Genomic DNA, 21,319 nt, shown 5'->3' with positions numbered 1-21,319 from the left:
GTCTGGCTGGCCGCCCCCATCTCCTTCACGCTGCACTCCCTGCATTGCTGCCATCGCGGTGTCGTTAGGTGCGGCTCAACTCGCTGATTCTAATAGTATTGTTCTTAGTATTTTTTAACTAGTTTCTTAGATTTTAATAGAATGGTGTTCTCCTCTAACGTGGTTCACAAGCGAGTCGCCCACCCAAGTGAGTCGTCCACCAAACACCCGCGCCGCGCCTACGCAGCAGTGCAGCGCAGCACTACAATAAATTACAATACTACACATAACATTATAATATTATTCAGAAGTGTTACTATTATCTACATCCTTAATTTCTACCTTATAGGTGCAGGAGTTGTGCCTAATTTCGCTGCAACAGCTGCAGCGCCTCTCTGCGCGCACCCTCTTTGCAGGCGTCTTGCCCTCCTTACAACTACTACCCTCCTTTTTAGCAACTAGGTTAGATACCTTACTAACTGTTAGAGTCTCCTCTACGCGTATATACCACCTTTTATAGGTCTTGCGCTTTATAAGCGTAGTAACAGTGTCTTATAGGCAGCCTATTTCCTCCTACACTAATACTATATTATAAGCTATCTATTAAGCGCCTTTACTTAACTACTTAACCTGCTTATCTAATAAACTTGCTAGTAACCTATAATAATTTTGTATGCGATTTCAGATTAGCGTTAACTGCGCCTCTATCTCGCAGGCGTTGCGTGGTGTTTGCGCCTCCTAGGCGACAGTGCCTGGTGCAGGTGGCGTTGGCGTATGTAGCTGTACATCAAGCTTTAATAACACAACCTTAGGGTCATGCAGGGCTAGCCTAGCGCCTTAAAACCCTGCGCAAACATTCTCTAGTGTAAACATCCTCTTAAAAGCTACTTTAAAGGCTAGTAGGAAGGTTTCTTTGTTAATATAGTAGATATAGCTGCGTGCTAAGAGTGAGATCCTGTCGCTGTAGTGGCGCTTTAACAGCGAGTATGGGACAATGTCAAGAGGCTGCAGGAGGTGCGATGAGTGTGGTGGCATGCAGAGAGTGATAATCTTGTTCTCCTTGCAGTAGTCCTGGAATTCTATTAAGCAGTGGCTCTTATGGCCGTTAATAATAAGCAGCCTATATGCCCTAGCAGAGGTCACCTTTGTATAGGTGTTAAAGTGTTTAAGCTATGCTATTACAATATTGTTATTAGTCTAGCTAGTAGGAGAGACTATAATAACCTAGTTGCAAGGTAGACTAGTAAACTAGGAGGAGATTAGGACCTTGCCTGCAAAGATAAGGAAGGGTAGGATAATACACCCTATTACAGCAACGCCTTATACTAGGGTAACCTACTTATAATTACTAGGCTTTAGTTTCTTCTATTTCCTAGGTTTCTCTAAGCCTGTAATAACAAGCTAAGAGGATATCTTGCCTATTATAAAGCTAGACTTATTAAAGTTCTAGGTGTCCTTATCTGTAATACTATACTTTGTCTTTATTAATTAAACTAGGCTAAACTAGGGCTAGATAAGCGCTAGGTCTTTGTAGGCAGCTTGCTGGCAATTGTACAGACAGCTCTATTGCGTGCGCAGCTCTAGTGTACGCTTGATGAAGTTATTAACCTAGTTCTTGCCTGTAGGCTTCCCACCACGCTCCCTTAGCAGTCTATCAGCCATATCTTGTACATGCGCCTTTAAGGGCGGTATTCTACGTAGACTCTCTTTAAGTATACGCTGTATAATTGCCTCCTCTTCTAGCTTTGTAAGGCGCTTTAATTTTGGCTTGCAGTCGCGTTAAGGGCGTTGTCTAGCGCGTTAGTCTTAGATTGTTGTTTGTGGGATGTTATAGACTGCTGCAGCGCGTCTTTCGCTCTGTATCTGCTTAGACTTAATATCAGAGATAGCAATAAATATATCTCCTTTAGTATAGGTCTTTTGCATGTTGCGTTGTTGTGGCATTACGCGTTGTTGCTGCGCAGGCGGGGCGCGGGTGTTTAGTGGGCGACTCACTTGGGTGGGCGACTCGCTTGTGAACCACGTTATCCTAATTAAATATTAAGAGATAAGATGGATAGAGTGCTTGTAAATAAAGCAGGTAATCTAGCTCTCGCTCACTAGCTCCTACTAGGTAACTGCTGACGCGAAATTTTGTATCATCTCTCTTGTAGGAGGTATATAACAAGCAGTAAGCTCCTCTATATATGTTACAAGCTCCTTTTCTTGTTATAGGGTGAGCTTCTAGTGTGCAGTATTTTCTGCCTCTTGCAATTGCGTCTTGCCCCTCTACACGCGCGTTAACGTTAAGCGCACAACACCATGCTTTGCTGCTATTTTAGACCATGGGATTTTATCTTTATCTTTAAAAGTATCACACTCTGCAAGGGCTTCTTCTAGTCCCATGGCGTTGCGTTGTTGTAGAGTTGGGATGGATGGGGTGTTTTGGTGGTTCGGCGCATTGTCTGAATCCGCGCATTGAGTGCACGGACACGGTAGTAATGCTAGAGCAGTAAGTAATAGAGTAACAGCTGCACCAATTCCCAAAGAGCCGTTAAGCTTAGATATTGCTATCGACTCTCTCTTTGCTCTTGTGATTGTGGGATTTACCTGGGCCCGAGTTTTCCTCTCTGCTGTTCGTTAGCTAGTCATGAAGTGTCGTAGACCCTTGACAGACCTTGAGAAGAGATAATCCGTTTAATCATTGAGTGTATTCTGGAGCTGAGTGGTCCTGCTTACCCTTTTCCTTAGAAGACTATTAGAAACAGAAAGGATTGCTCAAGTGCTTGAACAACGAGTGACGAGGTGGCTCAGTGTCAAAATCATACAGAGGGTGATTCTCTGGGTGGTACCTGATGACAATCCAGCACATTGTGGTCGTAGTAACTGCTACTGGCCAACAACATTGCATAGCCTTTTCCCGACTCTTATATGTTGTCTTAGCAGTCCAGAGTCTGTTAACAGTTCACAGCGGCTCTGCAGACTGAGAACCGGCTCTGCAGACTGAGAACCGGCTCTGCAGACTGAGAACCGGCACATTGGCGTGACATTGTACTGAATCTAGACACCTTTATCTGTACGATGTTTTACCGAGCGCTAATGATAGCATGTGTTATGGCCGTGGTGCTGTAGCCTAATTGAGGCTCCCAAACCCGAAGATGACCTGTGTCCCATGGAATCAAACCAATGCAACAGGACACGACGAATCGCACATCAACTCTCATCCCAGCAGTCTACAATGTGCTCTTCAATAAGATGGATGACTTGTCGCGTTCTCTCTCTGGTTACAGCGGCGATTGCATTGTCACGACTCTGCATGTTTCCAGCCAAACAACCTTCTTAGCTTCAGAGATGAGACTAGCTGTGAGCACGAGACGCGTAACTAAACATGGTGCAGCTTCGTCTTGCTTGACCCCTAGATATGCGCGCCACGCCGTTCGAGCAAGAAATATGTAGTCATTATCCAAGCCAGTATGGATAGAAGTAGCCACACTATGAGCTTGATACGATGGCTGCGAGAGCGAATGTAATGTAACTTTTGTCGCAGCAGATATCATGCCTATTTACCAGCCAATTCAGGGGTGCTAATGTATGTACATTTTGCCTCCTTTTTGGCTGCAACAACTTTCAAAATGTGGGCTTTGGGAGACTCTCTGTTCTCAAGTGACCCGACAACTAATTTCAATCTGCATCGCTGAACTAGACGAGCTGTAAACTAACATCTATCCATCATAGCGCACAGGAAGATACGCCTCGGCTGCGCTTAGATTATGCAGTTCACCCGCCTTGCGCATTAGCGTCGCGACTCGACCTTGATGCTGTGGACTTCTCCTGAGGAAACGACCAGGGATACGACTTGAGTGCTCAAGCTGTTGATTGTTAGCACCCCAAACGGAGGCAATGCCAGACTTACCCTTTGGCTTGACTCTGTTGCGCTCTCCTTTTCATAAAAGTTGCACTCTGTTGGCGCAAAAAATGTCACGCCAGGGCCATGCATGGGGGCAGTGTGGTCGCGGCGCGGGTTTGTTTGCTTACGTTTACGAGAGACGGACGGCAAGGGATCTAGTTGTGGTCTAGTTGTTCATTGCTGCGGGAGCATACTAACGCAGAAGGTGTGAAACTCTTTCGTTTGTCTCCGCGGGATCCTACTTGATGGTCACATCGTTGGATTGATGCCGATGCCCTCACGCACTAGCGCTGCGTTCATGCTACCGTGCGACGAGCAGCATCGAGCGGTACCGAGAGGCGTGTCTGTCCAGCCGTGTTCCCGGTCGGACAGGACAGCGCCCAGCCTCTCCATGCTGCCAAACTGAGGCCATCCGCGCCCTTGAGATACGCTGTTGCCACGCAGCAAACCCACATGGCTGCGTGTTGTATTAAGCATAATTGTCGCTTGCCATTCAGGGCAAGTATCTTGTCTGCCAACTCCGCGCACGGCGTATAGAGCGGCGCGTACATGTCACCTTGATAGACCTAGCATAACGCGGCCCATTCGCTGTGAACTTAACCAATAGAGCAGGCATGTCTTGGGTAGACCAGGAGTTTGATACGACAAGAAGACGATGCCAGCAGTGTCTAGGGACAGGAAAAGATTCCTGTGGAAGCTGAGCAGTCTCTGATCGTTGATCAAGTGTGAAGAAAGTGATCAAGTTCCTTGTTCTATCTACAGTGCTGAACGAGCAGAATATATACACCAATACTCATCCGGCTATACACTAATTGGAGCTCTAATCACGGCTCCAAGCTGTACCCGGTTCCGCTCACCATGGCGTGGTGGATCGCCAGTGTCTGATCGGCCCAATATCCAGATGCGGATCACGTGATATGCACCCTCACCTCGATCCTTGCTGCGACAATTCCTTATCTGTGTACGTACTGGTACTGTTGATGCATGGTGCGAGTTTGTGGAGCGATGTCCATTCTTTTCTAATTGAATGTATGGAGACGTCTGCGCTATTGATGTTGAGTAACGACCAGCTTCATAAGAACGCAGTGCACTTACTTTGTATGCGACCACCGGTGTGACGAGGTCGCCTTGTTCTAACCCAATTCGATGCCGCATTCACATGATGGCGACAGGTTGGACGCAAAGTCTGCGCAAGACGGTTCATGCGGTTCAAAACTGTGCTCGCTGGCATCCGAGTGAGGCAAGATAAAGTTCACGCCAAGTTGCAGATCAGGACAATCTTCGTCGAACTTGCCGTCAGGCAAGCGAGGTGACGGTTCACCGGCCAATCGGCGAATTGGCTGCGGCGGCAAGGACAGGCTGCAGGCACGTTATCCGTCGTGCGGGAGTGCGTGCGTTATTCCCGGCCGAGCTCGACCAAGACGTCGCGACTCGCTCGCCGACACACTGGTAGACCGGTGATGATAGCCTCGGCAGGGAACATGTAGCTGCAGGATGGAGACTCGCACCCGAACGACGCATCCCAGCGCCAGTCCTGGTTGATGCACGTCGATAGCACTCATCGCCCGTCCTACGACCACGCCTCCGCCACTCCAAATCAGCCATCATGCCGTCTGTACAGCAGTGCTCCAGTCTGGCCCCCAGACGCCTCCTGGTCCTCGACTGCGCCCTCTCCAACCCAAACTTCTCCAACGGCCGCGTGTTCTCGACATGCACCCACGGCGCGGCCACGCAAGACATTGTCTCCGACATGTGCACGCTGCCGGACGGCATCGCCCTCGACCGGGCCGCGGGGCACATGTACGTGACGCACATGGGCGGCGCGCTCAGCACGAACAGCGGCAGCATCATGCGCTACGACCTCGACGGATCGAACGCGCAGTGCGCCATCGCGCAGGGCAGCAAGGGAGTCTGGACGCCCAAGCAGGTCACGTTTGCCCAGCACGACGCGAAGAAGTGGATATACTGGTGCGACCGCGAGGGCATGAAGCTGTGTCGGGCGTGTGTCGACACGCTGCCCGCGACACCCGAGGTGCTGCTCGAGACGGGCGACCCCGCGCTGGACACGGACAGGAGGCGGTGGTGTGTCGGCGTTGCTGTGGATGCGGCGCGTGGGACCGTGTACTGGAGCCAGAAGGGCGCGCCAAAGGCGTCCGAGGGTCGGATTTTCCGGGCACAGGTGGACGACGTGCGAGGGACAAGGGAAGTGCTGTTCGAGCGGCTGCCGGAGCCGATTGATCTCGACCTTGACGCGGAGAGGGGGGTGTTGTATTGGGCGGACCGCGGGGACCCGCCGCGGGGGAACAGTTTGAACCGCGCCTTCGTGGGGAGCGGGCAGGTTGGCGAGGTGGAGATTCTGGCTACCAGATTCCATGAGGCGATTGGGCTGGCGCTGGACACGGAGGGGGGGAAGTGCTATGTCAGTGATCTTGCGGGAGGCTTGTACGAGGTCGACCTGCAGACGCGGAAGAAGAAGGTGCTATTCCCCGAGCTGGGGGACTTGACTGGGATAGCGTTGGTGTAGGTGTACGAGGACGGCAAGCTATCTGGAGCAGCATTCGTTCGGATAAGAGCTCTGTACATATCGTATCGTACACGTGCATGGCCCGCAACTCTGGGCTCCGTTTTACAGCCAGCGTGCGCTGCTTGGACCTTGAATGCCTGCTTGGACCTTGAATGCCTGCTTGGACCTTGAATGCCTGCTTGGACCTTGAATGCCTACTTGAACCTTGAATGCCTACTTGGACCTTGAATGCCTACTTGAACTTTGGCACAACAGGCCGCTTCGTAACAGCCAGCGCAACCCACCCTCCAATCAGCGCCAAACCGCCCAACGGCGTCACAGGCCCGAGCACCTTTCCAAACCGCTGCGGATCCAAGACGAGCAGATACAGGCTGCCGGAGAACATGGTCATACCAGCCGTCAGCAAGCCCATGGCCAGCGTGTTCTGCGGCGCGGCGACCGACGCAAACGTCAGCACCGCCGAGTGGATCAGCTGGTATTGCGCTGCGGTGCCCCAGTTTGCTGCATCGGGTCAGAAGGTGCTGCGGCTGGGGGGGGCGGCGTACCGATGCGCGATGGGTCTGCGATGCGCTTTTTTAGGCCGTGGGCGCCAAAGGCGCCGAGCATGACGCTGGAGGCGCCGTAGAGGCAGCCGATTGTCCAGAATGGCGGCATTGCGGGTTGATTTGGGATTGTGTGGGGAGGGATCGAGTGAGATGGGGCTGAGACGACATCACTAGCGTGGGAGCTATGACGTTCGGAGCGCGAGGCTGGGCCTCTGTTGTTCAGCGGCCCCAGAAGATGGTCAAAGTTGTTGCACGTGGACGCACATTAGTATTCGCCATGTCACAGGGCCTATCTATCAGCGTCTACACCTCTACCAGCGTCTACATCAAGCACCCGCTGCTCTTGCTCGAGTGCAAATCCGACACGCCCAGCTTGATCCGCTGCCCGTTGACCGTCATGAAGCTTTCAGCGAGCCACTCGTACCACACCCTGCGGTCATCCGTCTGGCGCCACATGCTGACCTCGAGCTCGGAGCCCGCGGGCAGATGCATAGGAGTCTGCCCCAAGGTTAGCCCCCTCGTCCCGAAAACAGCGGTTCACATACCTTGAGCGCAAAGAAGATGGGGAACCAGGAGATCATGTCCTTGGACTTGGCATCCATGGTCACGGGATTCGTGGACAGCTCAACCGGCCCCTCGGAGCCGCTATACAAGACCGTCTCAAAGTAGCCGCCCAGGCCGTGGCACACGCCCTGCTCGCGGATGGGGAACGTGACGCAGCAGTCGCGGTAGTTGTGCTCGTTTGCGCCGTCGCCGCCGATGAAACCGCCTCCGCCGCCGACGGCGGATCCGCCGCGGCGCAGGGCTGACTGGGCGAGCACGCTGGGCGGGAGGGGATGCGAGAACGCCCATGCCGTGTGGACAATGGGCGCGAGAGGCGCTTCCAGGTTGAAGTGGTTCATCTTGGTGCCGTCGGTCAGCTGTTGGGCGGCGGGTGTGTCGTCGGGGTGGGTGGAGAGGTAGTCGAACTGCGAGAGCATGACGACCCAGGGTATGTCGAAGGCGTTGGGGTCGACGCTCGTGCTGCGGCCGTGAATATCGGCCCAGAGCTTTGGCGTCGCAAGCGGGGTGAAGTGTGCGGTGTAGCGCGAGGGAATCGAGAGGCCGTGCTCGGGGTTGAGGACGTGCTGGACGCCGTCGAGACATTCGGGCGACAGCTCGTTGTCGGCGAAGCTACCCAGCAGCTCGCTGATCAGAATGTCCACCTTGCCGAATGTGCCGTCCGGGAGGGTCGGGCCCTTCCAGGCGCGCATGTCCGTCTTGACAACCGTGACTCTGCCGCCCCAGGTGTCCACGTTGCGTCGCTGCAGGAGAACGTACGCGTTGGGGTTCTTCTCGATGGCGTACACCTTGACAGGCACGCCGCTGGTGGCACTGGCATTCAGCGCGCGTGTGACGAGCGGGCCGCGGCCGGAGCCAACCACCGCGACCACCACGGCGCCCTTGCCGGAGCTCGTCGACTTCTTCTCACGGTGCCAGTCCTTGAGCGCCTGGGCAGTAGCGCGCTCATACCACGCGTACTTGATCGGGTCCTTTTCAAACACCTCGTACGTGATGGACTCGAGGTTGTCCGACAGCGGCTGCAGCGGACTCTGCAGGTAGTCCTGGAAGCCCCGGCCGAAGCGCTCAATCTGGCTCTTGGGCGGCTGGTTGCGCTGGAGGTAGCGCAGGTAGCTCAGGTGCGGCGTGAGGTCGCTGCTGCTGCTGCTGCTGCCGCTGCTGCCGCTGCGCGTCTTGGCAGCCTTCTTCTTCCACTGGGCTGCTTCGGCGGGCGTGGGCTGGGCCGAGGGGTCGGCGTCCTCGGCGGTCGAGGGCGACAGATGGCCGGTCGAGTAGGACATGATCATGTCGGGGTCGTCGATGCCCGGCAGGGGGCCAATGTCGGACAGCAGCAGCCACGGCGAGGAGCGCAGGCGGGCGAAGCGGAAGAGGAACCACTGGTGCGCCTTGGACAGCACAAAGGACGCGCGGGCGTTGACCAAAAAGGACGCAGACGGGATCGCGACGAGCCGGACGGGCTCGGAGAACCAGCGGGCCTGGACGGCCAGGGCGGGCAGCTTGCGCGGCAGCTCGAGGGCGAGCGACAGGCGGGCGGGGTAGGCGCAGACGGAGCGGATGGTGTTCCAGGCCTCCCACGAGCTCCAGACGGCCGTGGCCGTGTTCTGCTGGGCGCGCGGCTTGCACTCGGGACGGGCGAAGCGCGCGAGGTCGCCCAGCTCGTGCTGGTCGTCGGCGGCTGTGCTGGCGCTGGTGCCGTCCATGGGCATCAGCAGGTGGAACTGCACGTATGCGCCAATCGACAGGGCCTCCTTGAGGGCGCGCGCGTACTGGGCGACGCCATGCTGGCCGTGCGAGAGCCGGGGGCCGGGGACGACGAGGTTGACGGCGCCGCAGAAAGACGCGTACGCGACCTCGAGGTGCAGCACCTGGCGCGAGAGGTGCGCGACGACGGGGTCGGGCGACGCGAGGTCCGTCCAGGCGCTCGAGTAGGCGAGCAGCTGGCTGACCGTCTCGGTCGGGCCCAGCGGCGTGTCCCTGCTCTCGAGGGCGGCGACGAGCGGCAGCGGCTGCGGCGTGGACGCGCTGTCGGCGGCCGCGTGGGCGCGCAGCAGCGCGAGGACGCGGCTGTGGAAGTGGTCGTTGGTGATGGGGCTCGAGAGCATGTCATACTGCGCCTGTCAGCTTCGGGACGAGCGCGGAGCGGGGAGCGGGTGTGTGGTCCTACGCCCAGGTCGTGCGCGTGCTGCACCAGCTCCGCCGACACGTCCAGCGCGCGCCTGCTCTCGTGCTGCCCAATGTAGAAGACGGGCAGCGCGTCCGTGTCGTCGGCATAGCTCATGGCGGGCAGTGGCAGCTGTCGGGGCGGGCAATGGGAGCTGTCGGGGCGGGCAACGGCAGCTGTCGGGGGCGGGCAGTGGGAGCTGTCGGGGCGGGCAGTGGGAGCTGTCGGGGCGGGCAGTGGGAGCTGTCGAGGGCGGGCAGTGGGAGCTGTCGGGGCAGAGTCGTGACCGGTTGCTGGCCGCCGACCGAGGGAGGTGTGCTACATGATGCGCGTGGGCTCTCTGCCCATTCCACACGCCGAATCTTTTTTGGTGGGCTGCTTAGCGCAGCGGCGGGCGAACCGCGGCGGTGGGGACGAACGCTGCCGCCGCCGCCGCCGCCAAAAAAAAGTCGCGACACGGCCAGCGCCCGCGACCGCCAGCCGCCGCGGACCCTCGCCCCCCTTGCCCATCCTCTCCGTCCTCTCCGCCCTCTCCGCCCTCGCCTCCCTCCCCCAGCAGACATGACGGTCAAGCGCGAATCCGACGACGAGCACCGCGACGCCAAGCGCGTCAAGACGGAGGTCAAGCAGGAGAGCAACCCGTACCTCAGCCACTGGAACGAGGCGCCCGTCAGGAGCGAGGACGGCCTCGCGGGCTTCCAGCGCCATGCCACAAGCACCGAGCAGGCCAGCGTCGCCGAGGACGGGCCCGCCAACCCCTTCACGGGCCGCCCGCTGTCGTCCAAGTACGTCGGGATCCTCAAGACGCGGCGCGGCCTGCCCGTCCACCAGCAGCGCGCCGAGTTCCTCAAGCTGTACCAGGACAGCCAGATCCTCGTCTTCGTCGGCGAGACGGGCTCCGGCAAGACGACGCAGATTCCGCAGTTTGTGCTGTTCGACGACCTCCCGCAGCGCAGCGGGCAGATGGTCGCCTGCACGCAGCCGCGCCGGGTGGCGGCCATGTCGGTCGCGCAGCGTGTCGCCGACGAAATGGACGTGACGCTCGGCGAGGAGGTGGGGTACACGATCCGCTTCGACGACAAGACGGGGCCCAAGACCATTATGAAGTACATGACGGACGGCATGCTGCTGCGCGAGGCCATGCACGATAACAACCTGTCGCGCTACAGCACCATCATCCTCGACGAGGCGCACGAGCGCACGCTCGCCACGGACATACTCATGGGCCTGCTCAAGGAAGTGGTGCTGCGGCGCAAGGACCTGAAGCTCATCATCATGAGCGCGACCCTCGACGCGACAAAGTTCCAAAAGTACTTCCACAACGCCCCGCTGCTCGCCGTGCCCGGCCGCACGCACCCGGTCGAGGTCTTCTACACGCCGGCGCCCGAGCGCGACTACGTCGAGGCGGCGCTGCGCACCGTGCTGCAGATCCACGCGACCGAGCCCGAGGGCGACGTGCTGCTGTTCCTGACGGGCGAGGAGGAGATTGAGGACGCGTGCCGCAAAATCAGCCTCGAGGCGCAGGACCTGGCGCGAGAAGGCGGCGCCGGCCCGCTCGTCGTCTACCCGCTGTACGGAACGCTGCCGCCCGCGCAGCAGCAGAAGATCTTCAGCCCGGCCCCGCCGCCGCTGGCGCCGGGCGGCCGGCCCGGCCGCAAGGTGATTGTGTCGACCAACATTGCCGAGACGTCGCTCACCATTGACGGCATCGTGTACGTCGTGGACCCCGGCTTCAGCAAGCAAAAGGTGTACAACCCGCGCATCCGCGTCGAGTCGCTGCTCGTCTCGCCCATCTCAAAGGCCTCGGCGCAGCAGCGCGCCGGTCGGGCTGGGCGCACGCGGCCGGGAAAGTGCTTCCGCCTGTACACCGAGTCGGCGTTCAAGAAGGAGCTCATCGAGCAGACGTACCCGGAGATTCTGCGCTCCAACCTGGCGAGCACCGTGCTGGAGCTCAAGAAGCTGGGCGTCGACGATCTGGTGCACTTTGACCTCATGGACCCGCCCGCGCCCGAGACGCTCATGCGCGCGCTCGAGGAGCTCAACTACCTCGCCTGTCTCGACGACGAGGGCGAGCTGACGACGCTGGGCCGCCTTGCGTCCGAGTTCCCGCTCGACCCGGCCCTGGCCGTGATGCTCATCACGTCGCCCGAGTTCTACTGCTCCAACGAGATCCTGTCCCTCACCGCCCTCCTCTCGGTCCCCCAGATCTTTGTCCGCCCAGCGAGCAACCGCAAGCGCGCCGACGAGATGAAGGAGCTCTTTGCCCACGCCAAGGGCGACCACCTCACCATGCTCAACGTCTACCACGCCTTCAAGGGCGACGAGGCGCAGGCCAACCCCAAGCAGTGGTGCCACGACCACTTCCTGTCGTACCGCGCCCTGCAGCAAGCCGACAACGTGCGCCTGCAGCTGAAGCGCATCATGGAGCGCTCCGAGCTGGAGCTCATGAGCACCCCCTTTGAGAACAAAAAGTACTACGAGAACATCCAGCGCGCCCTCGTCGCGGGTTTCTTCATGCAGGTCGCCAAGCGCGACGGCAACGGCAAGCAGTACACCACCGTCAAGGACGAGCAGACGGTGCTGCTGCACCCCAGCACCGTCCTGGCCGAGGACAGCGAGTGGGTCGTCTACAACGAGTTTGTCCTCACCACGAAGAACTACATTCGCAGCGTCACGAGCGTGAAGCCCGAATGGCTCCTGGTACGTGGTGTTGATTTTTCTTTTTCATCCACTGTACTCCTTTTACAGGCACCGTTACAGGCACTGTTACAGGCACTGTTGCGTTTACAAACAGTGTTATGTCTACAAACAGTGTTATGTCTACAAACAGTGTTTTGTTTACAGACACTGTTACGTTTACAGACACTGTTACGTTTACAGACACTGTTACGTTTACAGACACTGTTATGTTTACAAACAGTGTTATGTCTACAAACAGTGTTTGGTTTACAGACACTGTCACGTTTACAGACACTGTCACGTTTACAAACAGTGTCATGTTTACAGACACTGTCACGTTTACAAACAGTGTCATGTCTACAAAAGTGTCATGTCTACAAACAGTGTTGTGTTTACAAACAAAGCCTGCTCACTCCCCACTCTTACAAACACTGACCGTGTGCAGGACATCTCGCCGAACTACTACGACCTCGCCACCTTCAAGAAGGGCGATATCAAGACAGCCCTGCAGCGCGCCTCGACAAAGCTAATGCGCAAGGAAGCCGAGAAGAGGAGATGAGCGGATGGAAGCGAGCTTGTGACTGTACCCGAGTGAAGTGTGCTACAAAATCGCGGTCGACCAAGCTAATGCGCAACGAGGCCGAGAAGAGGAGATGAGCGATGAAGAGCGAGCTTGTAATTGTACCCGAGTGCCGTGTGCTATTGACACCGTGGCTTGAAATTGGAACCGGCGTTTCCTGAGAGAGAAGAAAAGAGAGATAGACTTGCATCTGCTTCCCATCGATGTCGCAATGAGGCGATACTACACTACTTATTCTGCGCTTTTTGGCTGTGAAGAGATTCCGCTGCATCGTAGTGCCGCAGTGTCATGCGTTCTAGGCAAGCTCAACAACACACATCTTCCTTGTCGAAGCGCAGCCCGTTTCAGCGACGCATCTGCACGTTCGTCCCACGTCCGTCCCACGTTCGTCCCACGTTTGTCCCACGTCCGTCCACGTCCGGATCACTGACTTGCATCGACTGTGGCGGTCAGTGCGAGGCTTCGACTATCCAGTCCGCTCCTCATGGAAGAATGTAATGGAGAAGTACCTGTGAGGTTATAATTAACGCTGGGGGTTCACTTGACTACTCCCGAAATGCATGCAGACACTACCTTGAAAAGACCAGCTGTCTCGGCTAGAATGACTTTGGTCGTGGAGGAAGGGGGGATCGGACGTCAGCGGGGTTGAGATGGCGGTGAGTAGATTGGCAAGGAATATTACGAGACGGTCATCCAGGCGGAGTGGATCAGACAACGAGCTGCTTGCAGTCGTCTCGCATGCAATGAAGAGCATCAGGGTCGACCGTCAAAGTCTCACGGTGGAGTGCACACTGTCCCCTGCAATGGTGCTTAGTCGGTGACGCAAGCCATCCGATTCAACGTATGGATTACTCAGCCATGAAGGCGGTATCAATATATACCACCACCCTCACCCAACGATAGGAAACTCCCACGCTAATGCAAAACGCCACCATGCCATCCCATATGTAGGGTATACGTGTACGGTAGGAAAAGCCCTGACAAACCAGGCCAAAAGCATATTACGGAAATAGTGAGATGCAAATTCTAGGGTTCGGAAAAGCTGTTCGGGCGCGGAAGACCGCAGCCAGGGAAAAAAAACCCCTCTTGATAGGAGGCGAGAATCGGCGACAGTGGCGCAACACACACAGTTGTTGTGCTCTGGACCGACGAGCGGCGGCTGGACAACGAAAAGCGGCGATCGCCTGCAGAGCGTACGTTAGTCAAGTCCAGGACGATGCGCAGCAGGAAGGAAAGGGAGAGGGCTAGCCGTAGGTGGAGTTCTGCCTACTACTACTTCCGCTCTGGCTTCCGTTTTCCGAGCTGGGTGTCTGCGGCTCGAGACTGAGTTGCGCGCGCAGCGTCATGATCCACTCGTGCTGGAGCAACTCAACAGCGCTGGCGCGCTTGTTTGGATCACGGTCGAAGCACTTCATCAAGAAGTCGATGCCCTGCTCGCTGAGCTGGTCGCAGGTGGGGAGTTGTGGCGGGTCGCCCTGCGCGATGTGGTACATGATGGCCCACTCGTTGTCCATAGATGCCCAGGGGCGCCGACCGGTGGCCATTTCGAGGATCACGCAGCCTAGCGACCAGATGTCGACGGCGCCGTGGCGGCCGGTGCTGCCGCCCTTGATGACCTCGGGGGACATGTACATTGGTGTGCCGGTCATGGAGCCTTGCTTTTCGCGGCGCGTGGCGTTGTCGACAGCGAGTGTCCTACCCTGGCGAGCAATGAGCTTGGCAGCGCCAAAGTCGACGAACTTGATGACACCGTTGTGGTCAAGGAGGATGTCTGGACTATGTTAGCAAAGCACAATATCCATTAGGAGATGCGTACTCTCAGGCTTGATGTCGCGGTGGACGACCCTCGCATCGTGGAGATATGCAAGACCCTCCAACATCTGCAGCGCGTACACCATGATGACTGTCTCGTCCTCAATGCGGCCGTGCTCGAGAAGACCCGCCAGAGAACCGCCAGAGCAGTATTCCATAAAAATATACACCTTGTCTCTGTGCGGCTCGATGCCGTAGTACGAGACAATGTTGGGATGATCCAGCACCTGCAGCACGCCCATCTCATCCTTGATCTGAGCAACGATGGTGGGAATGAGCTGAGGGTCCTGAAGACGAATCTCTTTGACAGCCATCAAGTGGCCGGAGTCCAGGTTCATAGCGGCGTAGACGGATCCGAATGTACCACCACCCACGAACTGGCCCTGCTGCCATCGTAGAGTGACGTTGGTGGCAGAAGATGACAGGTAGGTGAGTGCGCGATCGGCCTCGTTAGAGTCTTCGAGCACTCTGCCCAGAGCCTGACGTTCAGCCTCCTTTTCTTTCCTGAACGCATCAATCTCTTCAAGTCGCTGCATCCACTGCGCCTGCGTCATCTCGATCGACTCCTCGTCGTCCTTGGAGTTCTTCGGGTCCTGCAAACTCTTGCCGGCAATGGCATTGAGGCGCTGCCTCTCGGCTTGTGCCGCGATGGTAGACCTGGCGCCCATGATGTCGAAGTGCGAGATCAAGACAGACATGCAACCTGCAACCTTTGCGCGCAGCTGCGTGTACTCTTCGTCACTGATGGACAGAATGTTCTGCCCACGAGTCATCATCATGGCAAACTCCAGTGCTACGACTGCCCATCGGAAAGTCTTGCGATCTGATGCCACGCAGTCGTCACAGATGAAACTGACCCAATCCAGCGCCAGCCTGGTCAACTTGATGTTGTTCATGGCGCGACGATTGTAGTCCAGGTACAGTACGGAACGCTGACCGAACTCCGTCGCGAAAGCAAAACAGGTCTGGATGAGATCCCCGCACTCAAGGCCAACAGTCTGTTTGCGCACGATCTCAACACTGTCCATGATGGTGTTGGACAGCTTGTACGCCGTTTTCTTGATCTTCTGCAGCTCAGAGTTGACGCGGGGTAGATTCGCTCGCTGGTCGATGAGCGTGGTCAGATCCATGCCGATAGCCTGGAGGAACGAGACGTTGGCATTAGCAAGCCGTTGCTGAGAACCATCTGCAACCAGGCGTAATCGCCCAGGCTTCAGGTCCAGATGCGGCTCGTGAATGTTGCCTATCATCTTCTTGCCAGACCAGTAGAGCGCGTCCTCGGGTCTGATGATTAAGACATACGGGTTTGTTGGATCTTCCGGGCCTTCTTCAGCGTGGTAGCACGTGGTGAGCAGAGACTGGATGTCATTGGGTCGGTTCTCCAGTGTAGGTGATGCAATGATGTACACGCCCGAGTTGTTGCCGCCCGTGGTCTCAACAAGGAAGTGCCCGTTGACGATGAGTGACTCGTACAGGTCGCTCAGCTGCTCTTCGTCGAGTTCGATGTGGTTGATGTTGTATTCGGTGCAGTTTTCGAACCTTTGCGTCAAAATCCTCGAGAAACGAAAAAGCTTACGTTGGCGAACACGAACGGAATCGAGAATCTGCTTGTACCGCTTCTCCATCTCAGCGCCAGAGCGTTCGTCCGGCCGACGTTGCAGCTCGCGCTCGAAGTGGGCGCTGAGACGAGTGAGCGATTTGGATGTCAGAATACTGAACTGCTCGGCAGTCTCGACGTCGCCACCCTGAAGCTGCCTGCCGAGCTTGTTGCAGAAATCCCACTCCTGTTCAAGGATTTCGGCCTCCTTGAACGTGTTCTTGTTGGCCATCAGCTTCCAGTTCAACATCCTGAAGTAGAACTTCAACGCATCGAGCACGACGTTGTCAAAGTTCTCTTCGATGCATGGAGGCAAGTCCCAGCCTGGCTCGGGTCGAGAGATTACCATGTAGCTCTCCTTGACCTGGCCTGCCATGCGCAGCAGGATCTGGAACTGCGCGATCATCTGCTCAGCCATCATGACGCCCTGCTGCGACGGGTCCTTGATCTTTTTCGCATAGGACAGGCGGACACGGATGATTTCTTGGAGCAGGCGGGAGGGGAAATTGATCAGGGTGAGCAGCTCCTCGATATAAGGCGGCAAGTGGCGCTCGGCAAAGCCCTGCGCGTTGGTGATCAGCGTGCTCTTCGCCTTCTGGATCACCTTCTCGAGGGGAATGAGCAGATTGGTCTCGCCCTGCAGCGACTTCAGACCGTCTTCTTTCAGTATGCGGTCGATGAAGGACGACTCGTCCGTCAGGTGGTGGTCCTGCGACGAGCGCGGTCGCGCCTTGACAAAGTCGAGCTCCTCGTTGCCGACCCACATCTTCAGGATGGCCATCTCGGTGTTGATGAGCACGGTGGTGTTGTCCCAGGCAATGACGGCGTCGCACGCCGACCTGTAGGCCTCGGAGGCGGCGCGGGGATAGGCAGTCTCGAGGGCCTGGCGCGTGGGGTAGGCGTTCTCAATCTTCTCAATCTTCTTGACCACGTGCTGGACCTGCTGCTGGGGCGTCTGGCCGGCCTCGGTGGCGCCCTCGACCTCAAAGGAGATGATGCTCTCCAGCAGGCCCTTGATGTTGCCGCGGGCGTCGTCGACGATGCGGCGCTGGGCCTGCAGCGAGCGGCCACAGACGCGGGCACGGATCCCCATCCAGATCTCGGCCTTGAGGGTGCTGTCGCCCTGCTGCTCGGTGCTGCCGATCAGGCGCTTCTTCTCCTGCTTGACGACGTCGCCGGTCAGCACGCTCGCCAGCATCGAGTGCCACTCGAGGCGCTCGCGGTTCTCGGGGATCTTGAGCTCCTCGATCGACGGCTGCATGTCGTCGTTGCCGTAGTACAGCAGCGTCTCCTGGTCGTATGGATCGTTCTCCGCATAGTCGGCGGTCGAGGGTGACTCGTTGTCCGTCTCGCTGTCGGTGCTGTAGCCCAGGCTCGGCGTGCCCGTGGCCGGGTCGAAGGCGTAGTCCTCCTGCTCGTTCTCCTGGCGGATGCGCTGCACGTAGGCCTGTTCCTGCGCACGATAGTCGGCGTTGGGGTTGCGGCGCGAGCGCGTGGCGGAGCTGTTGCGGCCGCGGTGCGACGCGGTGCTGTTGAGCGAGAATTGCTGCGGACGTCGCGCGGGGTTGTAGGCATTGGAGGGCGTCCGAATGGCGCCTGGCCGCGGCGTGCGCGCAGAGCTGCTGGCGCTGGCGGCGTGCTGGCCCGCCTGTTCGGCCGTCATGTTGGTGACGACGCGGATGCTGCGAGTGCCCTGGGGGGTCTGCGTGCTGTAGCTGTAAGGGAGCGGGGGCACCTCGTCCACCGCGCTGCTTATGGGCATGGCCTGCACGGGCTGCGCAAATTGGAGCCGAGAGTGGACATGGCCCGCGTCGGCGTCGAGTGCGTAGTCGGAGTCGGAGGAGCCCTCAGTCGAGCTTGAGCTCATGCGCTCTGGCGGGGCCGGCGCGTTGACTACGACTGGCGCCTCGCTCATCGTGTGCTGGGCGGGCAACAGCGGATTGCTGTTGCGGCCGGCGTTGAAGTGCACGCCGAGGCCAGCCATGGTGTGGTCTTTGTACTTTGCAGCCAATCGTGCTCCGCGGACTGCTCGAACGGCTGATCAGCGCAGCGAATCGCGATGTGGCGCAGCAACCGGTTTCGCGGCACGCTGATGGGCGGCTTGCAGGCTTTCGATAGGGGGGCGACTGGTAATTCGTAGGTTGACTGGAGGACAAAGTCTTCCCCAGCACCGCAGAGCAGATGCTGTGCTCTCTAGCGCCTCCCTTCCACCGGCGCCATCCACCGCCGTCAAAGCTGCCTCTTTGCTGTTTGGACCGACTGTGGCGAGTGAGCTAGCCGCCTCTGTCCAAGTCACCTCCGCGACCTTGCACTTCCGCGACCGCAGCGACCGCACCGAACGCAGAACCGGGGTCTCACCGATCTTCACAAGCATGTTCGACCAACCTTTGTCTTGATCCTTGAACCCCTATCTCGAGTGTGTACAGCCCAACCACACACCCACACACCCACCCACACACCCAACCAGTCATGGAGATTACGTGCGCGAGTCCTCGTGAGAGGCCAGTCCGTCGATTCCAGCCCGGCGATTCTCGAAGCATGATGCAACCCTGCACCCAAGTCGCCGGCTTCGACGGTTCTCTCGCCTGCCCCGGCCGCCCGCCTGCCTTGTGGGGCAGAACCACCGCCCTGTCTCTGTGTGACGTCCATGTTTGAAAATTCGGCCCTATTCATGGGCTTCACGGACCTCTGTTTCGGCCGTTTGTCCTGGCATCTTCCAAGTCAAGCAAAAAGTAAACAATCAATGATGCCCAATGACCATGGGCTTGACCTCGCTGTTCGCTGTCATAGAGCAAAACAGAGTGCGACATTTGGAGCTGACAGTGTGGCGTGGTGTGAGTAGCTGGCGCCAGAAAATCACATTGTTCAGCAGAGGGCGGATTTCTCGATAGATCCTCAATCAAGTATCACACAAAGTACGCTAAATCGCAGCAATCCAAAAGCAACCATCGCCTCTCATCACCCTTCAAATATCCTTCCTCGCGTTCTTGCTCTTCTGCCTGATCTGCTTGCCGTACTTGTACAGCAAGAACGGAATGGGGATGAATGCAATGCCCAGGAAGCCCAACAGACTACTCGCCCAGTCAATGCCCAGGCGCTGGTACATGGCGCCAGCGAACAGCGGGAAGCCAGCTCCAAACGAACTGCGCATGAGATCGTTGCCGGCCAGCACACTGGCCACGTTGTCAGGGTACGCGTCACTGAGGTAGGGCAGCACGGCGTTGAAGAGCGTGAAGGCGGACATGCCGAAGAAGGACGTGCCGATTATCTAAGGAGGGTTAGCGTATAGATCGAGAAAAATGGAGCGTGTCGGTGTAGTTTAGAGGACGTCTGCGAGACAGACGGTACCTCTGATGCCTACAACCACGCGGTGACATGGGACTGCTTACAGGCACAATCCAGTGCACGTCCGATCGTGAAGACCAGCCGAACCAGAATAGACAAATGGGGACACCCCAGCATCCGACCATGGCAGGAATCAGGCGTTTCTCAGGCGCGATGTTGCCGTTCTCATCAAACTGCTTTTCCTGATAAAGGTACAGCCAGGTGAACAGGATACTAGCCGCAATGAAAGTGCCAACCAAAATGCCCAGAAAAGCAACGCCCGTGAGCCCAAGACTGAAGCCGTAGAGCTCCGTGAAGACGAGCGGGAAAGACTCGAACCAGATATACAACAGGCCGTAGATGAGCGCGATGTAGAGGTTGAGCAGGAACACAATCGGCTCCTGGAAGTTGAGCGTGATGGGCTTCAGCAGCGACATCCGCACGACGTCCCTGGGTCCCATCTCGGCAGACATCATCTCCGGCTCGCACGTGAGCTTGTCGTTTCCAGTGAGCTTGCGCAGACGCTTGGTGCGCCGGTACAGGATGTTGGTGGAGCTGGTCTCGGGCAGGAAGAAGAACAGGAAGATAAAACAAAATGACGACAGCCAGAGCAACTCCCAGATGGTCCATTTCCAGCCCTTGACAACCCCAGAGCCGCCGGACATGACGGCAAATCCGCCTACGAGCGGCCCCAGTACTGGACCGCAAACTGCGCCGATGCCCCAGACGGCGAGTCCGTAGGCCTGCTTCTGCGGGCGGTACATGTCTGCGATGGTAGCCCCCCCGGTGGCGAGGGCGGGCGATCCGAAGAAGCCCGTGAGAAAACGAAAAGCAAGAAGCATCCCGAAATTGACCGAGTAGATGAGAGGGATCTGAAAGCAGCAGAAGATGAAGAGTGTACTGATGTACACCCACAGGCGTCCGATCTGGGGGATCTCGCTCATGGGCGACCACTGGCTGGTATTAGCTTTGCAAAGGCAGTTGAGGGACGAAAACTTGCAATGATAGGGCCCAGCCCGTAGCCAGCGACGTAAAGAGTCAGACCAAGGGTGGCAGGGACTTGGGCTACACCAAAGCCAGCCATGACGTCCATGAGACCGGGCGTGTAGATGGCGGAGCCGATGTACACGGAGAAAGTGAGGAAACAGATCTCAAAGGTCACGAAGAAGCGCTTCGCACGGCTCCAGTTTCGCGGGTTCTATCCACTGTTAGACTTGCCATTGTCAACGTGAAGACGGTCAGCCATACCTGCGGGTCGTCTGGCCCATTCCAGTCGATAACATGCTGATCTCTCCCCTTCTCCTGGTCTATCCTGACACCGCTCGCATCGTTGACTTCATCACCGACCTCTGTCTGTGAGCTCTCTGAGCCTTCGCGGTCCCTAATACCGCGCGCCTGGCGCAACTCCTCGACATCCTCTTTGGGCGGTGAGGTGTTGCCGTGGTGTGCAACAAAGCCCGATTTCTCCTGATTGACGTATTTCTTCCACAGACTGGGATCCTTCTCTTCGGGATACTGAAAGACCTTGTTGCGCGTAACAAGACGGACAATGTGCCCGAACGGCGAATCGCGAATAAGGTCGGCCACCATGTCTTTGTCGTTGGATTCCGAATGGATGAAGCCACCCAATTCACCACGCAGCGAGCAGCAACATCGTTTTAACGATCGAGC

At 57.4% G+C, this 21,319-nt stretch overlaps 7 protein-coding genes across 7 annotated transcripts; 2 read left to right on the top strand and 5 right to left on the bottom strand.

Moving 5' to 3' along the window:
• Nucleotides 1–291: 291 nt before the first annotated feature.
• On the bottom strand, nt 292–1,097 carry M421DRAFT_425324 (uncharacterized protein). Its single transcript, XM_033594052.1, has 2 exons — nt 835–1,097; nt 292–786 (listed from the first exon to the last, which is right to left on the bottom strand). Exons 1-2 carry the CDS (start codon nt 1,012–1,014, stop codon nt 718–720), a joined length of 249 nt encoding a protein of 82 aa, XP_033444239.1. The 5' UTR covers nt 1,015–1,097; the 3' UTR covers nt 292–717.
• Nucleotides 1,098–5,274: 4,177 nt separating this feature from the next.
• M421DRAFT_425321 (YWTD domain-containing protein) lies at nt 5,275–6,794 on the top strand. Its single transcript, XM_033594051.1, has one exon. The coding sequence runs from the start codon at nt 5,472–5,474 to the stop codon at nt 6,387–6,389; it is 918 nt and encodes a 305-aa protein (XP_033444238.1). The 5' UTR covers nt 5,275–5,471; the 3' UTR covers nt 6,390–6,794.
• On the bottom strand, nt 6,622–7,043 carry M421DRAFT_73969 (DUF423-domain-containing protein; the record flags this gene model as incomplete). Its single annotated transcript, XM_033596994.1, has 2 exons — nt 6,622–6,890; nt 6,935–7,043. 2 exons carry the CDS (start codon nt 7,041–7,043, stop codon nt 6,622–6,624), a joined length of 378 nt encoding a protein of 125 aa, XP_033444237.1.
• A 212-nt stretch (nt 7,044–7,255) lies between these two features.
• On the bottom strand, nt 7,256–9,773 carry M421DRAFT_9272 (protein arginine N-methyltransferase HSL7; the record flags this gene model as incomplete). Its single annotated transcript, XM_033598057.1, has 3 exons — nt 7,256–7,432; nt 7,480–9,603; nt 9,660–9,773. 3 exons carry the CDS (start codon nt 9,771–9,773, stop codon nt 7,256–7,258), a joined length of 2,415 nt encoding a protein of 804 aa, XP_033444236.1.
• Nucleotides 9,774–10,098: 325 nt separating this feature from the next.
• On the top strand, nt 10,099–13,242 carry M421DRAFT_425320 (P-loop containing nucleoside triphosphate hydrolase protein). Its single transcript, XM_033594050.1, has 2 exons — nt 10,099–12,356; nt 12,781–13,242. Exons 1-2 carry the CDS (start codon nt 10,218–10,220, stop codon nt 12,892–12,894), a joined length of 2,253 nt encoding a protein of 750 aa, XP_033444235.1. The 5' UTR covers nt 10,099–10,217; the 3' UTR covers nt 12,895–13,242.
• Nucleotides 13,243–13,714: 472 nt separating this feature from the next.
• Nucleotides 13,715–18,444, bottom strand: M421DRAFT_425319 (Ssk2-type MAP kinase). Its single transcript, XM_033594049.1, has 2 exons — nt 14,732–18,444; nt 13,715–14,686 (listed from the first exon to the last, which is right to left on the bottom strand). The coding sequence occupies exons 1-2, from the start codon at nt 18,306–18,308 to the stop codon at nt 14,160–14,162; spliced, it is 4,104 nt and encodes a 1,367-aa protein (XP_033444234.1). The 5' UTR covers nt 18,309–18,444; the 3' UTR covers nt 13,715–14,159.
• An 845-nt stretch (nt 18,445–19,289) lies between these two features.
• On the bottom strand, nt 19,290–21,238 carry M421DRAFT_104133 (benomyl/methotrexate resistance protein; the record flags this gene model as incomplete). The annotated part of the gene is made up of 4 exons (XM_033586982.1): nt 19,290–19,592; nt 19,714–20,601; nt 20,649–20,846; nt 20,897–21,238. The coding sequence occupies 4 exons, from the start codon at nt 21,236–21,238 to the stop codon at nt 19,290–19,292; spliced, it is 1,731 nt and encodes a 576-aa protein (XP_033444233.1).
• Between the last annotated feature and the right edge of the window lie 81 nt (nt 21,239–21,319).

Source organism: Didymella exigua (genome assembly GCF_010094145.1).
Source record: "Didymella exigua CBS 183.55 unplaced genomic scaffold M421scaffold_44, whole genome shotgun sequence".
Taxonomy (NCBI): Eukaryota; Fungi; Ascomycota; class Dothideomycetes; order Pleosporales; family Didymellaceae; genus Didymella; species Didymella exigua.
The sequence above is the reverse complement of the archived record's forward strand: the minus strand, read 5'-3'. Positions and strand labels throughout refer to the sequence as shown.